The sequence below is a fragment of the Catharus ustulatus genome, chromosome 3 (genome assembly GCF_009819885.2).
Source record: "Catharus ustulatus isolate bCatUst1 chromosome 3, bCatUst1.pri.v2, whole genome shotgun sequence".
NCBI classification, from domain to species: Eukaryota; Metazoa; Chordata; class Aves; order Passeriformes; family Turdidae; genus Catharus; species Catharus ustulatus.
This window is the reverse complement of record NC_046223.1, coordinates 108,219,626-108,242,616: the sequence shown is the minus strand read 5'-3', so window position 1 is coordinate 108,242,616 and position 22,991 is coordinate 108,219,626. Positions and strand designations below refer to the sequence as shown.

At 43.1% G+C, this 22,991-nt stretch overlaps 1 protein-coding gene across 1 annotated transcript; it reads right to left on the bottom strand.

Moving 5' to 3' along the window:
* Positions 1 to 1,484: 1,484 nt before the first annotated feature.
* On the bottom strand, positions 1,485 to 22,778 carry LOC116993320 (potassium voltage-gated channel subfamily S member 3-like). Its single transcript, XM_033053709.1, has 3 exons — positions 22,716 to 22,778; positions 19,173 to 19,326; positions 1,485 to 4,119 (listed from the first exon to the last, which is right to left on the bottom strand). The coding sequence occupies exon 3, from the start codon at positions 4,064 to 4,066 to the stop codon at positions 2,585 to 2,587; it is 1,482 nt and encodes a 493-aa protein (XP_032909600.1). The 5' UTR covers positions 4,067 to 4,119; positions 19,173 to 19,326; positions 22,716 to 22,778; the 3' UTR covers positions 1,485 to 2,584.
* Between the last annotated feature and the right edge of the window lie 213 nt (positions 22,779 to 22,991).

The window sequence follows — 22,991 nt, the reverse complement described above, 5'->3', positions numbered from 1 at the left end:
TGGATTTATTCCAGTACGGAGATAAGGATACAAGAAAGCCATTTTTAAGATAGAACTGATTTGAAAATGGCCAAGATCTCATCACAGAAGTCAAAATAGTGTACACTAAGTGATATATGGAAATGTACTTCACCTTCTGATATGTTCCAAAAGATATATCTCTTTATATATCTTACTTTGCTGCAAGCTGTATCAATGCATAAAGTCAAAGGAACTTAAAAAATGTAACAGCCTTAAGACTGATTCATGAGTTCAATCAAAAGCTTATCAATTTTATGACAAATTACCAGGCAGCAAAATTTAATCCATAAAGTTGTATATTCTGTGATCCTTGAGTAATGCCTGATACACAAAATTTTTCAGTAGTATTTTTTCAAATATTTAATACAATTTCTTACAGATTTTGTTGCATTACAATATTTTTCATTGCTTGTGATCTTCAGTGGCAATGTGATATATATATATATAGATATATCTTTACATGGACACCACCAAGATATTTTCTCTGGACAGAGAGTAACTTTTTTACTGTTATTCTTCTGGTTCCTATTAGATTCATATGCACATACATATTTAGTATTTTGTATCATTGCATCTTTTTAATGTTATTTGTCAGCAAGAATAAATCACATTTAGGTCAACTTTGCCTTTTGCTATTACTAGAAGAACTATGGGGGAAATTATCTTTAATTGTTTGTGAAGCTCCACATACCCTTACAACAAGAGTAAGTCAGCAAGTACCAAGCCAAATTTTGAGGTTTCTCCAAGGCTCAAAATATTTTCTTTAAGTCCCACATCACTGTATTGATGCCCAGCAGTCCTGAGAGACACATCTTTACAATGTATAAGTTGATCCTGTTCTTTTTTGTTTCTCCATCTCAGAAAAAGGTTAGAGCTCTGTGCCTTAGTAAATTCAAGTGCACCTCAGCTACTTACTTAATGCATTTTGCAATAGAAAATCTGGCAGACACATGAAAAATCAAGTTTCTGCAATGGCTAAATTCAACTGTCATTTTCTGGCATCTTACTCAGTTCTGAAGTCAATTCCTATGGAGTTTGATCTTCTTGAACAGAAGTTCAGTACAGGTTTCTGCATTTGACCCAATAATATTAAAAAAAATAAAATAGTCAAACCTCTCTGTAAGGAAAATATTGATATCACAGTGTGTTTGTTTCTCTGTTGCACAGCATCTGATTTAGTCACTAGACAAATGAAAGAAAATGAGTGTTCAGAAACACTATGGGCTTCAAGGTCCACTAACACTCTAAGGTCCTTGAGCTTCTCCAGCACTGCTTGAAACACAGCAGAGTTAGAGTTAGCTAACTCAAGAAACCTGGAGAGGAAGGAACACACAGAGCTGCAGGACTCTGCAAGCAATGAGCACTGCTCCAGCACACAGCACACACCAGGAAAGCTGCCACCACCAGCAGATGAGCTTTAGAAAGATGAGGTGAAATAGTTCCAACACGGATCCCCACGTGCAATGCCCACCCTACATCTCTGATGGACAACAAATGGCAGAGAAGAGCATGTTCTCATATCTCCACTGCTTGGCACTTCAGTCCTGGACACAGACCCAGCCCAGCAGCCAAGGTGCTGCTCCCACTGCTCCTGCACTGAGGCAGCAACTCCCAGCAAGGAGCTGTGCTGGCAATAGTGAGTAGCAACTTCTAAAGACCACCACAGATGTTTGCTTCAGTGCCCACAAATCAAAGTCCTTGGGGAAGCCACCAGGGTGGCCTTAATCAGAGCAGGATCCCCTCCAGGCACCAGAATTGCTCAGGGTCACAACACCAGGAGAGGTGGCTAAGCGGTACAAAAAGCTCCTATCCTGCTTACACCACACACTTCATCCTGGAACTTATGACTTAAAACCTTTAGGACCTGATAGAGCCATGGCTGGATCCTAGGAAAAATATAGGCACAATGGGAATTGTTTATTTTAACAAACTAAAAATGTATTGTGCTTTTGGAAAAAAATTAATAAATATTATGCTTCCATGGAGTAAAAACAATATGTACCAATATATTTTCTTCCCCAACTTAGGAAACAGGCTCCCAACTCTAAAATGACATAAATGAATGAGCACAGTTTTACACGTACACAATTCCTTCATTTATCTAATGTATTTGCAGGTAAAAACTTCACTAACTTGTGCAATAGTTCTTACATGTTTGTAATACATTTCTACCTGAAGAACAGTAAATTATAAAAGCAAATTCTGTGCAAGATATGAGACTGTTGCAGGGGAAAAAAAAAGAAGAAATCAAACAATAATACCCACAAAACAAACAAACAAAAAAACCACCACTCATCTCACATTTAAAACTCTTTTCCCAACTTTTGTTCCCAGAAATGCATAACATTAGTTGTGTAAAAATGAAACCACTATATGAGGCATCTTTTAAAGCCTCATATAAACAATGAAGCTTTTATGGCATCCTCAGAGCAAAGAATGTCCAAATATGGCTGAGAGTTAAGTACCCTGAGAATTGACTGCTCCTAATGATTTCACTGAAGTTTGTCAGTCCACATTTACCAAGAATCAGAAGAGAAACAAAGAGAAGCAAACGTGATTCAACTCATTTCCCTGTACCATCCTCTAAAGATACCGGGTTATAAACATCCTCCATATCTTGGATGCTGGAGGCATCTGTTGAATCTTGGTCACTGACTACAATTCCTACTGAAGAAAGGCTGGAAATGAAGGAGTGCATCTTTTTTGCATAAATATCCCTAATGTTAAAATAGGGTAGGTCATTGCTTTTCTCTTTGCGATCATTGTTGCACTGGTCCCTATCAATAGCTTTTTGCTTTTGGTAGTATTTAGAAAACTTATTGAAAATAATGGTGATTGGAAGTGCTACCACCAGGATCCCACAGATAATGCAGAGGGTGCCAAGCAGCTTTCCAGCCAGTGTGACTGGGTAAGTGTCCCCATATCCAACAGTGGTCATGCTGATGGTTGCCCACCACCAGCAAATAGGGATGCTCTGCAGCTCTGATGAGTCATCATCTTTCTCCACTGAGTAGACAAGCACTGAAAAAATAGAAATCCCAACTGATAAAAACAAAAGCAGAAGTCCAACTTCTTGATAGCTGTGTCTCAAAGTGGCGCCCAAAGAACGCAGTCCTACGGAGTGCCTGGCCAGTTTCAGGATGCGAAATATCCTCATTAACCGCAGGATCTGAACCACTTTCCCCATGTTCTCAATATCTTCACTTTCTTCTTCCTTCGTGTCCACAGCCAGTGTGGCATAAAATGGGATAATAGAGACAAAATCAATGATGTTCAGTGGTTTCTTCCAGAATTTCTTTTGACTTGGAGCAGTGAAGAGCCTGATCACTAGCTCAGCAGTAAACCAGATGATGCAAGTAATCTCCACAGCTTCCAGGACAGGGTCTCCAATCTCTCTGTCATGGGCATCCAGCCTCTGAAATTCTGGCATGCTGTGAATGCACATGGCCACAATTGATGCCAGAACAACACTCAGGGATGACACGGCAATTAACTTGGCAGACAAGCAGTATGCAGGATTTTCCATTCTGACCCAGATCTTCTTTCTTATTTCACCAAAGCACAGATTATCAAACTTTTCCAGCTCTTTATCAAATATGGATGACTCTTCATTGGAGGAGTCCATACTGTCATTGCTCTTCTGATCCCAGTCTTTATCAGGACCTTCTTCTTTCCGTTCTTGGTACCGATTGCTGCAGCAGGAATCAATAAACAGCTCATTTATCCCCCAGTACTCTATTTCCTGGCAGAAGGAAAAGACACAAAGTTCTTCCATAACATGAAGTTTGCCCGTATAGTAAAAATTCAGAACGTATCGGAACAAGGAAGGATTCCTGTCAAAGTAATATTCCTTGTCTGCCACACTATAATCATCACACAACTCTAGAATAGCCTCTTCTGAATGGCATTTGAGAAGTTTTCCAAGTCTGGTATGGGGAAATCGGAGCAAGGTGCTTTGATCCACTGATTGCTTAAAGCCACCCACATTCAAATTGATAAGTTCTGCATCTTTGCCAGGTCTGCGGAAAAATTCACCATAAACCATTTTGGACAGACGAGTTAGTTCCACTGCTGTTGCCCAATGAGATTACATAGAACCTGAAAGGAACATAAGATATTGTTAGAGCATTTAATTCAGTTTTGCTCTTTTGACACATTATTTTCTCCATCTCTGGTTACTGTGAAATGCTGTAGCAAAACAAACAAAAAAAGAAATTAAATTTTTAATACCCTTATTCAACATATCACAGGTACAGTTTTAAATTAGCTTGGTTTACAGCTTCAGCAAATCTGAAAGCAGTAGGTTCTAGTTTAGGTCTCCTCTTTACCAGGGTGAAGGAAGACTGCCAAATTCATCTGCAAATCAGTCTCTGTTTTACTATCACACTGAAATTGACAGTCATGAAGTCTATGTACTTTAACGATGCAAAAAATCCTTAAAGAGAAATCAATCAATCAAAAAAACATTTAGGATAAAATGAGCAGGTTTCTCTCAATTACAGTTTCAGCTGAGTTGTATTAATTTATATGATGTTGCAATTTATAATCCACTAGTTCCAATGTTATTTGCTGCAATGTGGACTGCAATTATTTTTGCTGACATATCAATTCCACACAAGAGCGTTCTGTGTTCATGAAAATATATCAAAACTGCATTTGAAGCTTTTCAATTCCTGACTTCAGAATGTTGTAGTACATATTTGGGTATCTGCACTCCCTCAGGTATTTTTCTATCTGCCTTTCTACTCACCTGAAATGTCACAACCCTTTTACAACCTTGGTCAGTTCCAGAAACAATTCCTATTCTGCCACAGCAGAGCTACAACCACTACAGCAATGCTGAGAAGTTGGTGTTGAAGTGCCATTTCTGGAAACAGAGCTGTCAGAGATGGAACTTCCACAGTAATTTTTCCTCAACACCTAATTATGGACATCTGCAGATGGACAGAAGGATGTTTAAATGTTTCCCTATTTTACTATAAATCCAGCTGAAACTGAATTCAAAAGGCAGTTATAGTTTCTAGTAAGTTAACTTTTACAGAACTGCTTTCTTGCTTTCCTTCCAAGAAGTCTTTCTGAAGCCAAAACTGGCAGTTCCTTCACTTGCCATCAGATTATATGTAACTTCAGATCATGAGGAGAGCAATTGTTTTTGATCTCTGACACTTAAACACTAATTGATGTACACTAAGCTAATTTATTTCAATTTAGTATGGAAATCAGATCATTTTAAATGTCACAAGACACTGTGAAAATCCCTGTCCTAAGAGATGACACCACATGGTGCCGTGCTCAGCATGCAGAGCTGGGGGAAGAGGGAAAGGAGGATGACACTCAGATTGAGGGTGTTTGTCTCCCCAAATCACCATTAAATGTGATGGAGCCCTGCCTTCTTGGGGATGGCTGAACACCTGCCTGCCCATGGGAAGGGGTGAATGAATTCCTTGTTTTGCTTCACTTTTGCTTTACCTATTGAATGTTCTTTATCTCAACCCACAAGTTTTCTCATTTTATCTCTCTGCTTCCCTGCCCTATCCCACAGGGGGTGGGTGAGCATGGGGTTGAGCTGCCAGCTGAGAATGCAGAAACACAGAAATGACTTTGCACCTTCAGTTTTAGTTTGAAGGCAGGCATTTGCTAGCTAATAGAGTGGTTGTAAGACACATTTGCTCCATGCATTTCCCAAGGCTCCAGTTTTTCGGAATCATTAAGACATAAAATAAGACCATTGATCTCTCCTCACAGAAGAAGGGCAGCAAGACTCATCTGATAAACATCACCACACTTCACTCACAATCTAGAGCCAAGCTCTGTTTTATAGCACTATAAATTAAAAAAGCCATAAATCTGGAGTGGGGTGACTGTAGGTCAAAGTATATTCAGACCCAAAAAACCTCTAGTTATTGATTCATATTAGTCAATAAAATCTCCACTTCTAGCAATTCATTAACACAAGAACACTGGTAGTGTAAGTGAGCACTATAAAAACCAGGCAAGATCTCAGATCATAAAATCACAGACCAATAGAATGGTTAGGGTCAGAAGGGATCTCAAAGATCATCCCACCCTCTCTGACAGGGCCAGGGACACTTTCCACTAGCCCAGGCTGCTCAGAGGCCCATCCAACCCAGCCCTGAACTATTCTGGATGTAGCAGGATGAGACACCCACAGCTTCTCTGGGCAGCCTGTGCCAGTGTCTCACCAACCTCACAGTAAAGAACTCCTTCCTAATATCCAATCTAAATTTACCCTCATTCAGGTTAAAGGAATTACCCTCCTGTCTGGGGGCACTTCTGATCATGACAAATAATGACAAATACAAAGCAAGTTTTACTCAGAAATAACCAAAGCAAGAACTTAGTGCTCAGCAAATCCTTAGTACACTTGACTAACTTACTGTTGAGACAGTGATATAAAACCATATTGATTATGCAGATGATATTCATAATGGTGCCTCCATGAAATTGCTCTGTATAATAAATTCAATGAGCAATAATTTACTGCTTTATTTTGAGGGCACTGTAGTCATAATTTGTGCAACATACAGAGAGAAAGTGGATCTTGCTTAGAAAACCAATGTCTGGAACCTGCTTAAAGTATTACTACTATTAAGTGATATAGAAAATAATAGGAAAGATCCACGATAACTATGTAAAGAGGAGCTTCATCATCTGAAGAATGTCTTGTTTGACTTGCAGAGACCTTGATTCCTGAGCCATGGACCAGGACATTGTTACACCAGTTACCATCAGAATAATTTGTGCCATTTTAACAAGTGACTCAAGCCACAGGGCAATGACCACAGATGACAACTTCTGTCTCAGCACAACATGCTCTCTACTCAAGGAAACACTTTACTCAGGAAACTTTTTCTCCTCAAGGGTAAAACTGTGCTCAGCTGGAAATTATGTTTTCCTGGAGTGCCAAGGCCTGCGTCACGAACATCCTAAGAACACAGAATTACCAGAAACTTTGCAAATCTCAACTTGAAGTGCAACATTAACCTCTTTGATCTTCTTCAAATATAGATAACATAATAAACTGGTTACCATTCCAAATCACACAATTCTTGCCCTGGAGAGAGCATAAGAGAGCAAACAAACACATACCAGATGTTAGTTACTTGTTTGCTTTAATTGCTTTAGCTGTGTCAAGGAGCTACTGGGTAAGAATTCATATAGAATAGAAAATGAAACAAGACACAGAAGAAAGACACTTACTGGAAGAATGAACATTATTTTCCAAGATAACGAAAAAAACTCCAACAAATAGAAGTTCCAAATGTTAAGCTTCAGGGCTAAATAAAAACCAGTCATAAGGAAAGCTGTGTGAAAAGGATACAAACTTTAGAATAAAAAACAGAATGACAGGATCTAACTCTTCCCAGAACAATTTGGAGATGGGCTGCAGCCAGTGCTTCTGCAGTCACACACTTGCTGAGGCCACAGGCCCATTGTCTGGCTTGGAAGGGGAGCTGCAATTTCTGGGCTTTTAGCATGCTGTGAAATCCCTAAAGCTCTCAAAAGAGGAGTCACGGAGACAATTTGCAGATACAGTCCCTTTGAGACAGCTATGCCACAGATGTAGAACACATCCCAAAGTGCTGCAGTTTCCTCTCTCTTCTGGAAAAAAACACTAAGAGATTTTTAGTGACCATGTGGATCTCCAAACTACACATTTATTTGTCAGCACTTTCTCAGTTATGTTTTGCAGAATATCTACACAAAGCCGCCATTCTCTGTGAGGTCCTATACCACAGGCTTCAGAATATCTTTTTTGATGTGTTCAATCTTTGAACATGGTACCACCTTGGCTACTGGTACATCCAAATTGGGGCTAATCTTTTGTTAGCATTAATCTGTGATTATCAGACACAACAGAAAGAAAGTTGAGCACTGTTGTGCTCTGCTATGTAAAATACTCAAAAAGAGCACATGCCTACAGATTTTTCTACCAGTTTTCTTCATGGCTATGCTGTCTTAGCCTCACCTCCTGCTTCCTGCACAGTTATACCCCATAAACCTCTCAATATTAAGTTCACATTTTAGCATGGTTTCCTCTAAGTTGGAGGAACACAAATAAAAGTGCCCAGTCCTGCTCACAGTGAAGTCACAAGAGATACAACTCTGATGTGAACCTGAAAGGGCACTCAAATCCCACTAGCTCTACAAAGTATTTCCAGACCTCAAAGTCATTTCTTCCCAAGGAATCTGATGATCTTGGTAGATTTCCATTTAGGGTTCCAAATGCAGGAAATTCAACTGTGAGCAAATTCCCTCTAAAGAATCTCACTTTGGCACTCAGCCATGCCCAGGAACCAGATTTTGTGTCCTAATGATGCAGACAAACACCTGGGCTGTTACTTCTGCTAATTTCCCAACAGTTAAGAGCTTCTACAAATCATCCAAGCTACACACGTGCAGGTTTTGACACCTAAGTACTTCCAAAATGCTGTGGCTAACAAGCTGTAACAACCTTCAGCATAGGATCAACATCTCACTGATTTTTAAAGTGTTTTGATTTCTCCACTCATCACAGGGCAAATACTTGTCTAATGCACCACCCAGAAGTACTGTCTACATTTCCTGACTCACTGAGCAGAGAAAAACATTTAAATGCATATAAAATTTACTTGATCAATCACAATTAGGGATTTGGACTGAAATCCAGTTAGCATGACTTAAGTTGTTGTCTGTCAGCTGGGCAGTAATAACTGCTTTGGCACACTTAATTAAGTCTGGAAAAAAACTAAGGTAATATTGGCACAGCCTCTTTCACTGTGATATAAGCTGCAACATTCAACTTTTTGTGATATTTGACACAGTCAAGTTAATTGTAAAGTCATTCACAGACTGTGAAGGCAGAGGTTAACTTTTAAAAGTCATGTAGCACAAATAGCAAGACCATCTGAAGAAACCACTCTGTGGTTATGGACACTGTGTGAGGCATAGAAGATAAATTAATCAGCTAAATTATTTTCTCTGCTGTAATTGATTTTTTTTTTGTATTCCACTGGCAGTGTCATCCTTTATCCAGAATATTGCATTAAAATGCCATGAAAATAATAGAATTATGCAACTACATTTATTTTTAAATTGATTCAGTACAACCCCCCAGAAGACCTCAGGTAAACAAAGTTTGAGTTGAAGCATCCGGGCCAAATTTTGTTATGATGTTACTCCCATGTAAGCCTACTTGGCTATGTTCACCCCAGTACAATTCCACTGTCACCAGGCTGTTTCAGAAACTGGGTTTGTGCCAAATGTTTATGCAACTTTGCAATACAATGACGATCAGAAAGAGATGATCATCATTTGGAAACAACAATCGCTGCTAGAAGCACTGCTGACATTCAAATGTAAAATTATTCAAATATTAGCACCTGTCGAAAAAACGGTCCTCAAATATAGGGGGTTAAAAAAAAATCACCTCCTCCAAAAGACTGATAAGGAAGAAATGAAGCTGTTATAACTGACAGCAAAAGAACACAGGCAAGAATAGAAGAACAAGCACCTCCAGTCTGTGCACACCACTCAGCTGAGGCACAGGTGTTTGGGCAGGAATCACCAGAGGTGGGGTCCACCTCTGCCATGACTGGATAAGCAGTCTATATGAGTAGTGCCAGAAGGTGTCCAACTTTCATGGGACTAATACAATGTAAAATTAATCCTCCTAAAGTGAAATTCTGCTATTTCCACTATGAAGATGCTGGTGAAGACAGAAGCCAAGGGAAAACATGAGGCGTAGCCTGCACATGACAGGAGTTTCTTTGGGAATGCAGTCTGTGATCTGAACTGCTTTCTCATGTTCATAAAGAACAAGTAGCAACATCTAATACCACCCAGTTATCAGAACATCACCTTGTAAAATGATTAAAGTGTAAAAAAGAAAAAAACAAAAAAGTTATTCTCTCTAACTTGAAAAGCCCCTGGAGATAACACACATTATGAGAGTTAACAAGGCTTGCACCTTGCAATGTTCCCAAAGGCTCTGCAATTTATATTCTGTTCATATAAATTAAAAAATCATTATCTGCAACTAAGTGGAAGTGACAGATTAAAATGTGCTTGCTTGAAAACCAGCCTGTAAATCCCCTCCACTTAAGCACAGTTAGAATGCTGCAGTTACCACGCCTGTTCCACAGACAGCTCAGACATCTCACCACACTAAGCAGTTCCTTGTGTTCTATCATCCCCATGGCTGAAGTTCACAGAAATATATGAAAAGATACCAAAGGTTTTGTTACAAGCAGGTCAGCATTGCTGTGGTTTGATGGTAAAATAAATTGTTTCTCTCCAGGTTATTTTGGCAATAATCTTGTTTGACATGTAGCACCCATCAAGAGCACAGCTTCAAAACACGAAGTACTATCTGAAGTGGACATTGTAACTTGTAGGTCTAGATACTTCTGTAATGAGTGCAATTTCTATGGATCCCTTCCCCAAATTATTTTTTCTACCCCATTTTCCACTGACTTCCCCATTATTTCCATTTCAGTGATCACAATGATCATGAAATCCTATTGTTACACTTATTGTGGCAATTTGCAGTCCCCTGGTTGTCAAAAATATCTGATACATGATCCCAACATCAGACACTTCCATACAGAAAAAAATTATGCAGAATAAAAATATATCAATATACTTCTTAAAAACAATTCTGCATTCTCCCTTCATCATTGATTAGTCTAGAATCTAAGAAGATCCTTGGTGAAACTGTAATTCCCTTATAGATGTCATTTGGTTTTGAAAGGTTACCTACCTAAGCAAAGAAAATAATGCAGATACCCTGACAGAGAGCAGTGTCCCTGAAGTCACAAAGCAGATCAGCTGCCCACAAACAAGCCCACATGCCCTCAAAAGCTATCACACACCATTCCAGGTACTGGCACCCTGAGACATGGGAGCCCAGAGCCAGCAGTCAAAAAAAATCAGAACAAATAACCCATCCACAACTCCTCCAGACCTAACATAAGGGATGAACAATTAGATATGACATATTTTCTCTAATACACAAGTCCATGAACCATTTAAGACTTTCCTGAGTTTTTAATGAGTGTTAATGGGTCACAAGCCTCTTCACAGTGGCAAATTACAGTAAATTCACGAATACAAGCCGCACTGAGTATAAGCCGCATCTCTGGGTGTTGGCAAACATTTCGGTTTTTATCCATAGATAAGCCGCACCCGAATATAAGCCGCTCTGTCGTTCGCAGCGAGGAGCCGCGTGCAATTAGTGCAATTAGTAACAGGAGGGCGGGGTTTACTGGCTGAGCCAAGGCTGTGCAGGCTCGGCCCGCTAGGGGCCGCTGACGGGGCCAGATGGCCCAGCCCAGTGCTGCCGCTCGGGGCCGGCCGCCGCTGCCACTGGGCTCGGTCACCCCGGGTTGGCGCTGCCCTGCGGTGGCAGGCAGGGACGGAGCTTCCCCTGCTCCTACGGCAGCGGCGGCGGGCAGGGAGGGAGCTTTCCCGCGCCCGTGGCGCCGGTGGCGGGCAGGGACGGAGTTTCCCCGCTCCTGCCGCGGCGGCGGCGGGCGGGGACAAAGCACCCCGTCGGCTCCCCGAGCCACGGCAATGGCTGCGCGGGGCTCCCGTCGGCTCCCCGGGCCACAGCAATGGCGGCGCGCGCTTCCCCCCCCTCCCCGGGCCGCGGCAATGGTGGCACGGGCTTCCCCCCCCCTCCCCGGGCCGCAGCAATGGTGGCCCGGGTCCCCCCCCCCCCTCCCCGGGCCGCGGTAGGGCCGGCCCGGGTCCCCCCTCTCCTCCCCGGGCCGTGGCAATGGCGGCGCCGGGCCCCACCCCGTCTCTCCCCTGGGCTGTGGCAGAGGAGGAAAGAGAGCTCTCCCGCCTCTCTCCCCGCCCCCCGTGCTGCCTGCAGGGAGCCAGGCTCCACCCGCGGTGCAACAAAGTAGCGATTTGTAACAATCGCAAAATGCCGACTTTGCAGCTGCTCGGCTCAGCACTCTGGCAGGCACTTCTGAGGTTGTATTAGCCGCTCCTGATTATTAGCCGCATTTCCGGTTTAGGAGCAAAATCTTAGTCAAATTGGTGCGGCTTGTATTCGTGAAATTACTGTACACCCATGTAGAGCCATAACTCTTCCTCGTTTAGGAAAGGAATGCTGACCTTGGTGCAATTCAGAATATTCTTCTCTCTTGAGGAAAGGGTACATAATGTAAAATTTAAGATTTAACTCACTGCCAAGAAGACTGATCTGATACTCAAAATCTTCTATTTGTTTGTCCATCCTACATTTTCTGACTGCAAAGTAAAATTACTGTCTTCATTTCTCACTTTGGAGTCTGAGGAACTGCTCTCCTACTCCTAGTACAGATGGTAGAACTGTTGATAATTTCTGCTCTCAGATTATCTCTTCCAACTCCTAATTTCTTCACTTATTTTTTAATTATTTTTTTCATTTTTGGAAGCAAGGTAATATCTTTAAAGAACACAAAATCCAATCACAACAATCAGTTTCACTGGGTGAAAAAGTTGTTATGAACAATCTAAAATCTACGCACCACATAAAGTAGGACTTAAACTGGGAAGAGACATGAACATAAACACCAGGATTATGTTATAATATATTACAGCAGAAAAAAAAACTGTAAGGAGACCTGAAATCAGTCCTGTCTGTGCTATCAGCAACACCTTCACCAGCAGCAACCACAGGAGCAGCACAGCTAAAAGGGCAGTTCAGCTGCAGAGCACAGAGCTAAAAGCACTCACCTGGCTGCCCTTAACTTTTGAATCCATTATAGCTTTATTCTGCAAATAAAGCTTATTTAGGATAAATTGCTTGAACAAAAAAAAAAAAAAAGAGTCTCTTCCCACAACACTGTTCTGAGTGTACCTCGGCCCATTTGTTGGGAGGTTTTTTTATTTATTTAGAAATAAGATGCTTGCACTAGTAATATACCATTGAATACAGAAAACAGGCTTAGAATAGACCTTGAAGAGTAATATAACTCAGCTTTTCCCCCTCCTCAAGGCAGGACCAGCTACTTCTAGACAAATTTGTCAGATGTTTATTTAATATCCCATGATAAATAACCTCCAGAGAGGTTGTGGAATCTGGTCCAGTGTTTGAATGTCCTCGTTCTCTCAGAATTATTTTCCTAACATCTCCTTAAGCACACTGTGCTGCAGTCCAGGCCCATGGATGAGCAGATTTGGAATGGAATGGAGTCACCGAGGATGGACAGCAGAAATAGATTATCTGCAAATTCTCCACAAGTCAGTTCCTTCCTTTGCTATGTATCTAATTTTACTTGGCAGTCTGAGTAAATCAAGTTACATTGCATTTATTTTTTTATGTTTTGAAAAAATTCTATTAATTTCAGAGATAAATAAAGGTTTTCTTTACCACAGTGAGGTTCTCCAAGATATTCAGAGTCTCTTAGGCAACAAGAACACAAGCAATTGTTATTGTGAATATTTTGAGTGAAACCTTCAACTGAAAATCTGTAAAAACACTTGTGTTTGCAGCATGTTAATCTTGCTAAAGGACTCAGTGCTGTTCAATATAAATTCTCTTGACCCCAGACAACCCTGAAGCAGAGCTCCAAATCTCACTATATGTAAATTTTGCAGTCTGCCGTGATCCAACATTCACCTTCAAAGCATCCAAGTAACTTTTACAATGTGCTGGTATGCCTGACTTGAGGCCATAGGCTAAGGATATGTAGAGGTAGCTGGAGAAAATATCTGTAAGAGCTGTATGGCCCAGAGGCACAACACAAACCTTACCCACACTGAGGCCTCCAGAAACCTCCATTTCTCAGAGCACTCCGATTTTGGTACATTCTCATGCTCCTACACTGGACATTGCTTGGTTACACCACCCCTCTTGACTTTCCAGGTGGCATAACAAACTAACTTGTGGTGAAAAGATCCTTTGGAGGTCATCCTGTCCCACCCAGTGTCAAAGCTGGTTCAGTTAAAGAAGGCTATTTTTTTAACATCTCCAAAATTTCCCAAACCCTCTGGTAACCTGGTCCACTTGGACCTCCCTTATGGGAAAATATTTCTCCTAAACCCTAGTTAGACACTCTTTTGTTCCACTTTGGGTTCAGTGACTTCTTCTGTGGACCTGCTGGTTACACCCTTGCTGGCAAAGCCCAGGATGCAGCTGGCCTTCACTGTGAGGGGCACAGTGTTCACTTCTATATTCTGTTCTATATTGTGTACCACAATGCCCATGCCCTTCTCTACAGAGCTGCTTTCCATCCAATCAGCCCCCCAAAGTAGCATGGGGCTACTTCATCCCAGATGGAGCTTCTCCAAGATGCTGACAGCCCTTCAAACAGCATCCCACCAGTCAAACAGTGTATTATTAGTCATCTCAGTCCTTAAAAAACAAAGGTGTTTTCCCTGTTTATTTCAACTTGGCTGTCCCCACAAAGCACTCAGCAGAAAGGACATTTGCCAGAAAATGTGTGAAGCGAGTACGTGACGGGCTAAGATACAGAACTGCATCACTGCACCACTGTTCAGCTGAATATTCATAGAAGCAGAGGGATTGTCATTGCACACAAAAAGGAACAGCCAGCAAGTGAGTTTTTCCACAAAATAAGTATCAGTCCTAACCAGTGCAATTCATTTCAGCACCTGTCAGTATTATTACCCATTGTTTTTTCAGGAAGCGTTGAGTAGACACAAGCACCTGGATTTACACATGCAAAGTAACATCACACATTGGCACAATTTGTAAGGTACTGGAGGTGCTGTGTGTGTGGGGTGGATTCTGGCTAGTACATGTGTTTGCACAGCCCATAACACAACAGCCATTTAGTCAAATCAATGTCAGACCTTATAAAATTACTCTGGTGCCATTTGCACTATTGTCTTCCAATGACAGAAAGTTTGGAAGAAATACAAAGCCCAACCAGATTAGAAGAAATTTCAGAAGTCAGAATCCAGCCCTTTCTCTCCTTACTTCCCCCACCATTTTTTTTTGCAAATATATTTTCTGAATGTCTAAGATGACCCACAAAAATATCCAGAGAGGAAAAATGAAGGTGCATGGCTGCATAAATCCTAATCCCACAAAATTAGCAGATGTTTTGTGGAAGACTTTAACAGGACAAGGGATTTCTTAGGTTATTACCTGGGCAAAACTTCAGCTAAATAGATTCATAAACTCCCACAACAAGGCCCCAGGATTTTGAAGGCACTGCACACCTAGAGATCCAGAGGGAGAGCTGAGATGCTAAGCACATGTCTTCCAAGAAAGAATTAGAGTTAATTAAGCATGTGCAGTGCATTGGAAGAAACTAAGAGCAAAACACATTTGGGTGCTGTTGGTAGTTTCTCTTTATAGGCTGCTGCTTGAAGCAAAGTACAACTGAACATCACTGCAAGCAAAAACTTGTTTGGCCTTAAGGACAGTGCTAATCTACAACTCCCCAGAAAAAAAAAAGAAGATAGTTGAAATTATTTTTTGTTTCTTTTGGTCTGCTTTAGAATCAAGTACTTCACTATGTGCTTAGTAAAACTATGGAGAGAAAAATGACAACTTCTGCTTCTCACTTCAGTTGTGAGGCAGTTTGCCCACAGTCCCTTTGTATCTAAATACATAAACCCTTAATATCATCTGATATCAGTAATACTTATCTAAGATAACACTTCTGATTGCCTAAGACCCAAGTCCCAGGGCCAGGAGCTTTTAGAGATGCCAGCTGAGACTCAATCCAAATCTTTCAGAGACGTGGTCCAAAGTTTTCAGAGTTGAATACACACAGGCCAAAGGAGTCTTCTCAAGTCACGTAGGACTTTTTACAAGCTAATGAATAAAACTGTGTTTAGAGTATTGCCTCAAATCAGGGCTTTTGCTCAGCTCCAAGGATAAGTAACAGCTTAAGAAGGCTGAAACACATCCCCTGTCTCCAGCAGTTACAGAAGACCTCAGAAAAGACTGGCTTCATGGTCAGGAAATGGATGGAGCATCCCAGAGACCCAGGAACAAGCATTTTGCATAGCAGCAAGTGCTTGCAGATTAAGCTTTTCTCACTTTCAAGATTCACAGGTTTCAATGTGAATCATGAGCTAATTTTTCCTTTGTTTTGTAATTTTCTGTCATCATAACCAATTAATCAAAGTAAGTGGGAAAATCTTCTCTTTGCCTGGCCTAACATACAGCAAACTCTAAAACAAAATCACGACTCCTTGAAAAGAACAGCTTACAATGAGAACATAAACACCATTACTGTTTCCAGACTAATGGCACTAAGCTAAAATATCACCAAGAACTCATTCTATCCCCCTTGTCCAACTCAAGCTTTTACCAATTTCATGGGTGAATTGAAAGAGCAGTATTGATCTATGCTGGCTGCCCTTTTCAGAGCAAACACTGCACTGGACAGGAGGACACACAGGTCTTAGCTTAAGAAGAATATACAAGGCAGCATCATTTTCAGCAGCTTATTCAAGGGAAAAGGTGTCTGCCCCTAAAATGTCATGCTGAAACCATCATTCATGCTTGTCACTAGCTACAGCTAAACCATGGAGGACTGATTTACATTTGTGCTGCAGTAATGAGTGAGCTGTTTTCAAAATGAAAACCTAACTTATGGCTCTATTTGCTCTTCTCTCAACAGGCAATAAAAGGAGTTCATAAAATTACAAAGCAGCTTTGGAATCATAACCTAATTAAAGCAGCAGTAACTGATTGAAACAACTGAAGAATTACATATATACACACACACATATGTAATATAAAGTCTTCAATAAAAAGCAGTCCTCTTTGGGACATACTCAGTCTTCCACCACCCCTATTTTAAACATACCAATTGACAACAGTTTTCCACAAAATTAATATTGTAGATTTATAATTGCATCTCACAAACTATGAGGCTGATTCTTCTCTCACTGAAGCCAGGAGTGAGAATCCCCTTGCTCCCTGTAACACACACACCACCACGTTACCAAAATGGTTTCAGAGCTCAAGCCTCCACAGCAGATAACTCAGTTGGAAGAAGCAACAGCTCTTGTCTGCTGAAGGAGAGGAGGCAGAAGAGAAGCAAGGAGCATGGCAGAGCAATCAGAAGTGTTTCCAATTTTTATGAAAGTAGCCAGGCTGTGTTGTAACTCCTCGATGCAAACCAAAGCTGTCACAGGTTTTCCCTGAGTTGTTTACCTGCCTCCCACAGGTAACCTGCCTGTACTTACATGAACATCAACAGCCAGTTTGTTAGGCTCAAAGCACAAAAAAACCAGAAAAATATGAAACTCTATATGGGGCACAAAACTGCCAATACTAAGTTTCACAAGATTGACATACAAGATAGTTTTTGTCCATAAATCTCATAGCACTTTATTAATGCTGGGAGGCAGATGCCTTGAGCTCCACACTTGGGAAGATGAACTTGAGACTTGAGATGTGACCTTTCCAATGTCATGTAGCTGGTCAACATGCTCTACTCCAACATTCCCAAGTTCATGAAGTGTCTGCCATTGCACTGAGGAGAAGACAAGCAATCCTCTGCACAAGCTGAGCTCTGAGCCTGTCATTAGAGTAGCACTGGGCTAGAATGATTAAACACATGGAAGAATTAATCAGTTTTTAAGATACAACCTGGCATCTAAACTCCTTGTCCAAGCTGATGAACAAAGGCCAAAAATGTAAAAAAGGAAGAAAAAGGAAGAAGCAAAATTCTGCCTCAGATCATAAATAACCTATCCTCCTTAAACCAGCCACATTCCATTTTTTCCATGAGGCCTTTGCTAGTTTTTACTGGTAGGATGGTACAACCAAAAAACTTCAAAAAAGAGGAAAAGAGGAAAGTTAATTTCTTAGCCTTTACCCTAATATATTCCTGTTCAGAGCATCCAGAGCTCCAGCTGCACAGGTGCACCTCCAGAGCACTCACACAGCTCAACACCTCACCGGGCAAGAAGGGACAAGTGCATCTCTGGCTGCTGCTGGCAGAGATGAGGACGGTGCCAGGCTGCCCATCTGCCACGTCTGCCCAGGGACTGATTCTGGATTCACAGTCCAGCAGCTCCCCCTGCCCAAGATCAGCCTTTAAGACATAACCCTACCCAGAGGAGATGGCAACAGACACCGAGCAAACCACAGTCAGGCTGATGTCTGCAGCCAGGGCACGTGGCAGCTCTGAACAAAAGGGAGTCCAAAGGGCTGAGCTGTGTGGCCTCTCCTGGACCCCCCTCTCAGAAATTCCTCAGCAGCTACGGGAGCTGGTACACCAAGACCCTCACCTCAGTCCCCACTCACCTGTCAGGGATGGGAAGGCAAAATTCACAGAACTCACAGAATGACTAGGTTGGAAGAGACCTTCAAGATCATCGAGTCCAATCCATGCCCTGACACCTCAACTAGACCATGGTACCAAATGAGTAAGACACCTTAGTGTGAAGGGCAAGAAGATGAGCTGGAGAGTTTGTGGATAACAGAAATGAGAACAGAAATTCATGCTATGACTAGGGACATTAGGAATGCCCACCAGACAGACAACAGTGACAGAAACAATTTAGAGGGGACAAAATGAGTGAACCCTTCCACGCCTTTATATCAACATTACCAACACACAGAGACCACCATGTTTACTCCAGACTCACCTGAGCTCCTTAGTGAACAGTGTACAAAAATCAAGGTCTCAGGCTTTACCTGTAACACAGCAAATGGCCCCAAAAGTGCAGCAAACTAAGCAGAACAAGAATAGTGACTGCAATGGGACCTTCTAATACAAATCATAAAGCTCATCTTCCCAGAAGACAGATATCTCTTGAAAATTACTGTGGAACGAGCTCCCTCAGAAACTAAGGACCAAGACAGTCAACACCATCTCCCTTTGCAAGAGAGATAAATACTCTAGAAATCATCTCCTCTAAAACAGAATGAAAAACAAAAGAAAACCATTACAAGCAACTGTCACATACAGAACATCTTGCAAGAAAAACGAGCCAGTTATCCACAAACGACAGATGACAGCAGTTTAACACACTGCTGTAAGGATGTCAGGTACATTATGAATGAGACAAGATGAGCAGAACACATTCACATAAAATGGAAAGTACAGTATTAAGGAAAGGAGCATCAGTAAAATACGGGAAAATGAAAAGGACCAGAAGGAAATGAGGTATAAAAAGGAAAAAATGGTAAAGAACAAAGCAACATACTGAGGTAGTACCTTGAAGCAGATGATCCCCTGGCAATAACTGGTGCAGAACCATTGTCTGGAACAGGTCAAGGACAGTTTCTGTCATCTGAGGATTTGGTTCTCCACACAGCACCAGCCAATGGCAATGACAGCATCCTGCCTGATTTTCTGGGGTGCCTTCCCCCTCAGAAAGTAAAGAGGAAACACAGGAAGAAAATAAGATGATGACATAAATTAAAAGGCTTAACAGAAATAAAAAATAGATGAAAAACAAGAAATAAAAACAAAGGCAAGGTAAAAAGAAAATATCCAGAGATTAGTGGAACACATTTTATTTATTCATGATCTCTGTTTTATTATGTGTCCTTGGCAGATGTCCCACAACTGAAAATTTGCAAGGCAGATAATGATGCAAGTTTAGAGACTTCAGCCTTGTTTCTCCTAGTCATTAGCCTTGGGCAGATCTTTCTAATATATATGCCCCAATAGGAAGTAAACAAGTTCCTTAAATCAAGAGTCTTTGGACAGGAGACATGCTGCAAACAAATGGGCTCAGGGACTCCAGCAGGTAAGACCAAAAGCATGATCTCAACCTGTTTTAAAGTAACCAAGCTGAAGGTCAGACTGCTAGTACAGACATTGCAAACAGGACACGGTCTGCCTCTGACCACTCATGCCAGCCCCTGCCTTTCACAGCCTCCTTGTCAAGCAGCACTTGTTTCACCTGAGGGCAGCTGGCAGGGAAGGGATGCCAGCAGCAGGCAGCCACAGGAACAACTCTGGAGTGAGCCCAGCACTGAGCAGGACACGCTCCAACACCAGCCAGAACAAAAAGCACACCTCTGGCAGATGCACCAGCGCTGAGTACAGAAAGCTCAGCTGCCTCCACTCTCCATGCAGGTTTAAGGTGCCTCTGAAGCTCAGTCACTGCAGAGCCTTGTTTTGCATTGAGGCTAATTGGTCTTGGCACTGAGTGTTAGTAGTTGATTTTATCCTGCCTGTGGCTGTAATTGCACAACTAAGGTGATGCTGGTGGCTAAACATCCATTTATCATCTTTTCAGATTTAAGGTGGTTTTATTCTTCTTGCCCTGGGAAAGTTGCTGAGTCCTAGAAAGGGTGAGCAAAGGACAGCTTCTCCTTCAGGACCTCTCTGTTTCTAAAAATGGGAATTTAGTAAAACACCTGACCTCACCTGTCCCAGGGACAATGCTAAGGGTCACAATGCAGTTTGCATCATCTCAGCTGAAAGCTGATCATTGATTTTCTTTTGCCCACACTCACAAATAGGAAGTTGAAAGGCTGCTACAACTTCTGTGGGTTGCCTTAGTGCTGAGACAGATAACAAGACACGGATAGTTATAGACAAGGAAGAAGGTCTTCTTTAAAAGAGCCTTAATGTCCTTTGCTATGAATACATATAGATTTACTCTTTTTTCAATTGTAAGACCCACTAAAATTTGTCCAGACAGTATAAAGCAGATTTCACAGACAATAATCAAGTAAATAATCAAGTAAATAACTGTGATTTAGGAAATCTGATATTATTTCTGGAACTTCTCCATACTTTAATTCCTGAAATTTAAAAAAAAAACTAATGATACTGCACCTCTTTTTAAAGAGAACTGTTTTGAAACTACAGCTAAGAAGCACCCATGTAAAAGCTAGGTATGACTACTGTCAGTTAAAGTTCTTTTATCATCATTTAGCTAATAATTTAAATAATTTACACAATTTCAGAACATAAAATCATTTTTGTCTACCCACAGTTCTAGTTCAGCAGAAATTTAGATACAGAAACTAAAAAGTTTCTTCCTTACAACCCAACTGTCTGTCATTCCCCCAAATGACTTAGGGTTTCAACACTGCTGCAATGAGCAGCTTCCCCCCAGCAGCAGATATTAAACACATCTTGCAAAGTTGAAAAGCCACCTCTCCTTCATGGCTTAGCATATCAGGATATCATCAGTTCAGATGAAATTCTACCAAAACCGTAGGTTATTTAATCCTAACTGATTAGGGGAGAGGAAGATTTTGAGAAATGCTGCATTTTTGACTGAAGAAGACAAGAATGAGTGCTACAGGACATGTCTCTGAAAATGAGATCTGCCCCAGATATCCCAAGTCGGACACCCAGAACTGACTGACACATCCCTCTGAGACTCGAGGGTCCCGTACAGAAGGGATGCCTGCTCCCTGTGTCCCCTCAGGACCTTAGCCTGAGTGCCTTATGCCATCTATTGGCCTAGAGCAGCGACAGGCGCTCCGAGGAGAACTTTAATTCGGGGAAAGCGACTGTGTTAAAAGGAATCTGTCAGTAGATCTGTAAATTCTGCTAATGGAATCAATACACTGCCGCTGCTCAGATCTTGAGGTCTACCTTGCCCAGCAGACACACTGAGTTCAGCTCCCAGAATAACCAGAAGCTGTGCTTTGCATTAGGCAAATGAAAAATAGCACTGACACAGAGAGATTTCGCAGGCGAGAAAATCCAGAACACAAGCAGAGAGAATTTTCACTGTCCTACAGATGAACACTAAAAAAGTCATTTAGAGAAAGAGGAAGCTCCTTCAAAACCCTCTGAGTTCTAAAATCTCGTTAACTATCCCCAACTTAGTAAAGTCCACTTTAAATCGGACGCGCACAGTGAAGGAACTCCTTCCATATTAGCCACAGGGGCTACTGCAGCCATTCACGGCTGCTCAAATCCAGATTACTTTTTAACCCAAACGCGTTTGTAAAAGACAAGGCAGTGCAAAGGACTCAGAGGCACGGCTGTAGACCCGCTGCCGCTCGGGCCATCCCAGAGCAGGCGGCGAGCTCGGCAGGACCCTCCGAGGGACAGAGCGGGGCCGGTGCCTCCGCTCCGGAGCCTGCTCCCTGCCGGGGGCTCGGGGCAACACTCGGCGGGGAGTGGAGCCCGCCGAGGCTCCCCTGCCCCAGCTGGCATCCCCTCTTCGTCCTCCTCCCCCGAGTGTTTGTCCCGCAAAACGCAAGGAGAAGATACTGCACCTCCGGCACCGCGCTGTCCCCTCGGCCGCTCCCCGGGGCAGCGCTCCCTACCTGGAGGATCCCCCGATCCCCGGGGCAGCGCTCCCTACCTGGAGTATCCCCCGATCCCCGGGGCAGCGCTCCCGCCTGGAGCCGCCGCCGCTCCGCCCGGCTCCGCGGGGCCGCCCGAGCTGGGAGGGAGGCAGGCGGCGGCAGGCGGGCTCCGGCGAGTCCCCTCCCCGGCCCCGGGCAGCCCCCGGCCCCGTGCCTGCGCCCCCCGGGTCCCGCAGCGCCCCCGGGTCCCGCTCCGCTCCCCGCGTTCCGCACCGTGCCACAGCGCTGTCGCCCCGCCGCCGGCGGTCCCGCTCCGCTCGTGCCCGGGCGGTCGGTGTTCCCAGAAGTCCCGCTCCACGCCCGGGGATCCTGCTCTGTGCTGCACGGCTCCCACCCCCAAGCTTCCCTCCTGTCTCCCGGTCTCCGTGTCTCGCCCCCCGCCCGGGCAGGTCCCGCTCGGTTCCCTCGGGGAGTCCCGTGCCCGGTCCCGTGGGGACCTGCCCGCTGCTCTGCCCCGCTGGCCACCTACCAGGCTCCCCCGGGAGCAGCCGCGGCTCGGGCAGGGCCGGTGCTGCCGGGGCCGAGCGCCGCCCGTGCCGCTCTGGGCGCGGGGCTCGCCCCGTCCCGCTTTCGTGCGGCGCTGCGCGCTGAGCTGTCAGCGCCCCGGGATTGATCTGCCATCGATTCCCAGCGCCGCGCTGCTCAAGTGCCACATACGCGGCTCCATCAGCTCAGCTCCAGCCTGGGATGCGGAGTGTCCCCCGCACGCTGCAGAGGGAAGTAATTTGTTTTCCGTGTGATGCCC

Excerpts from the sequence above, each read along its gene's own strand:
- LOC116993320 (XM_033053709.1), bottom strand. The coding sequence starts at position 4,066 with ATGGTTTATGGTGAATTTTTCCGCAGACCTGGCAAAGATGCAGAACTT.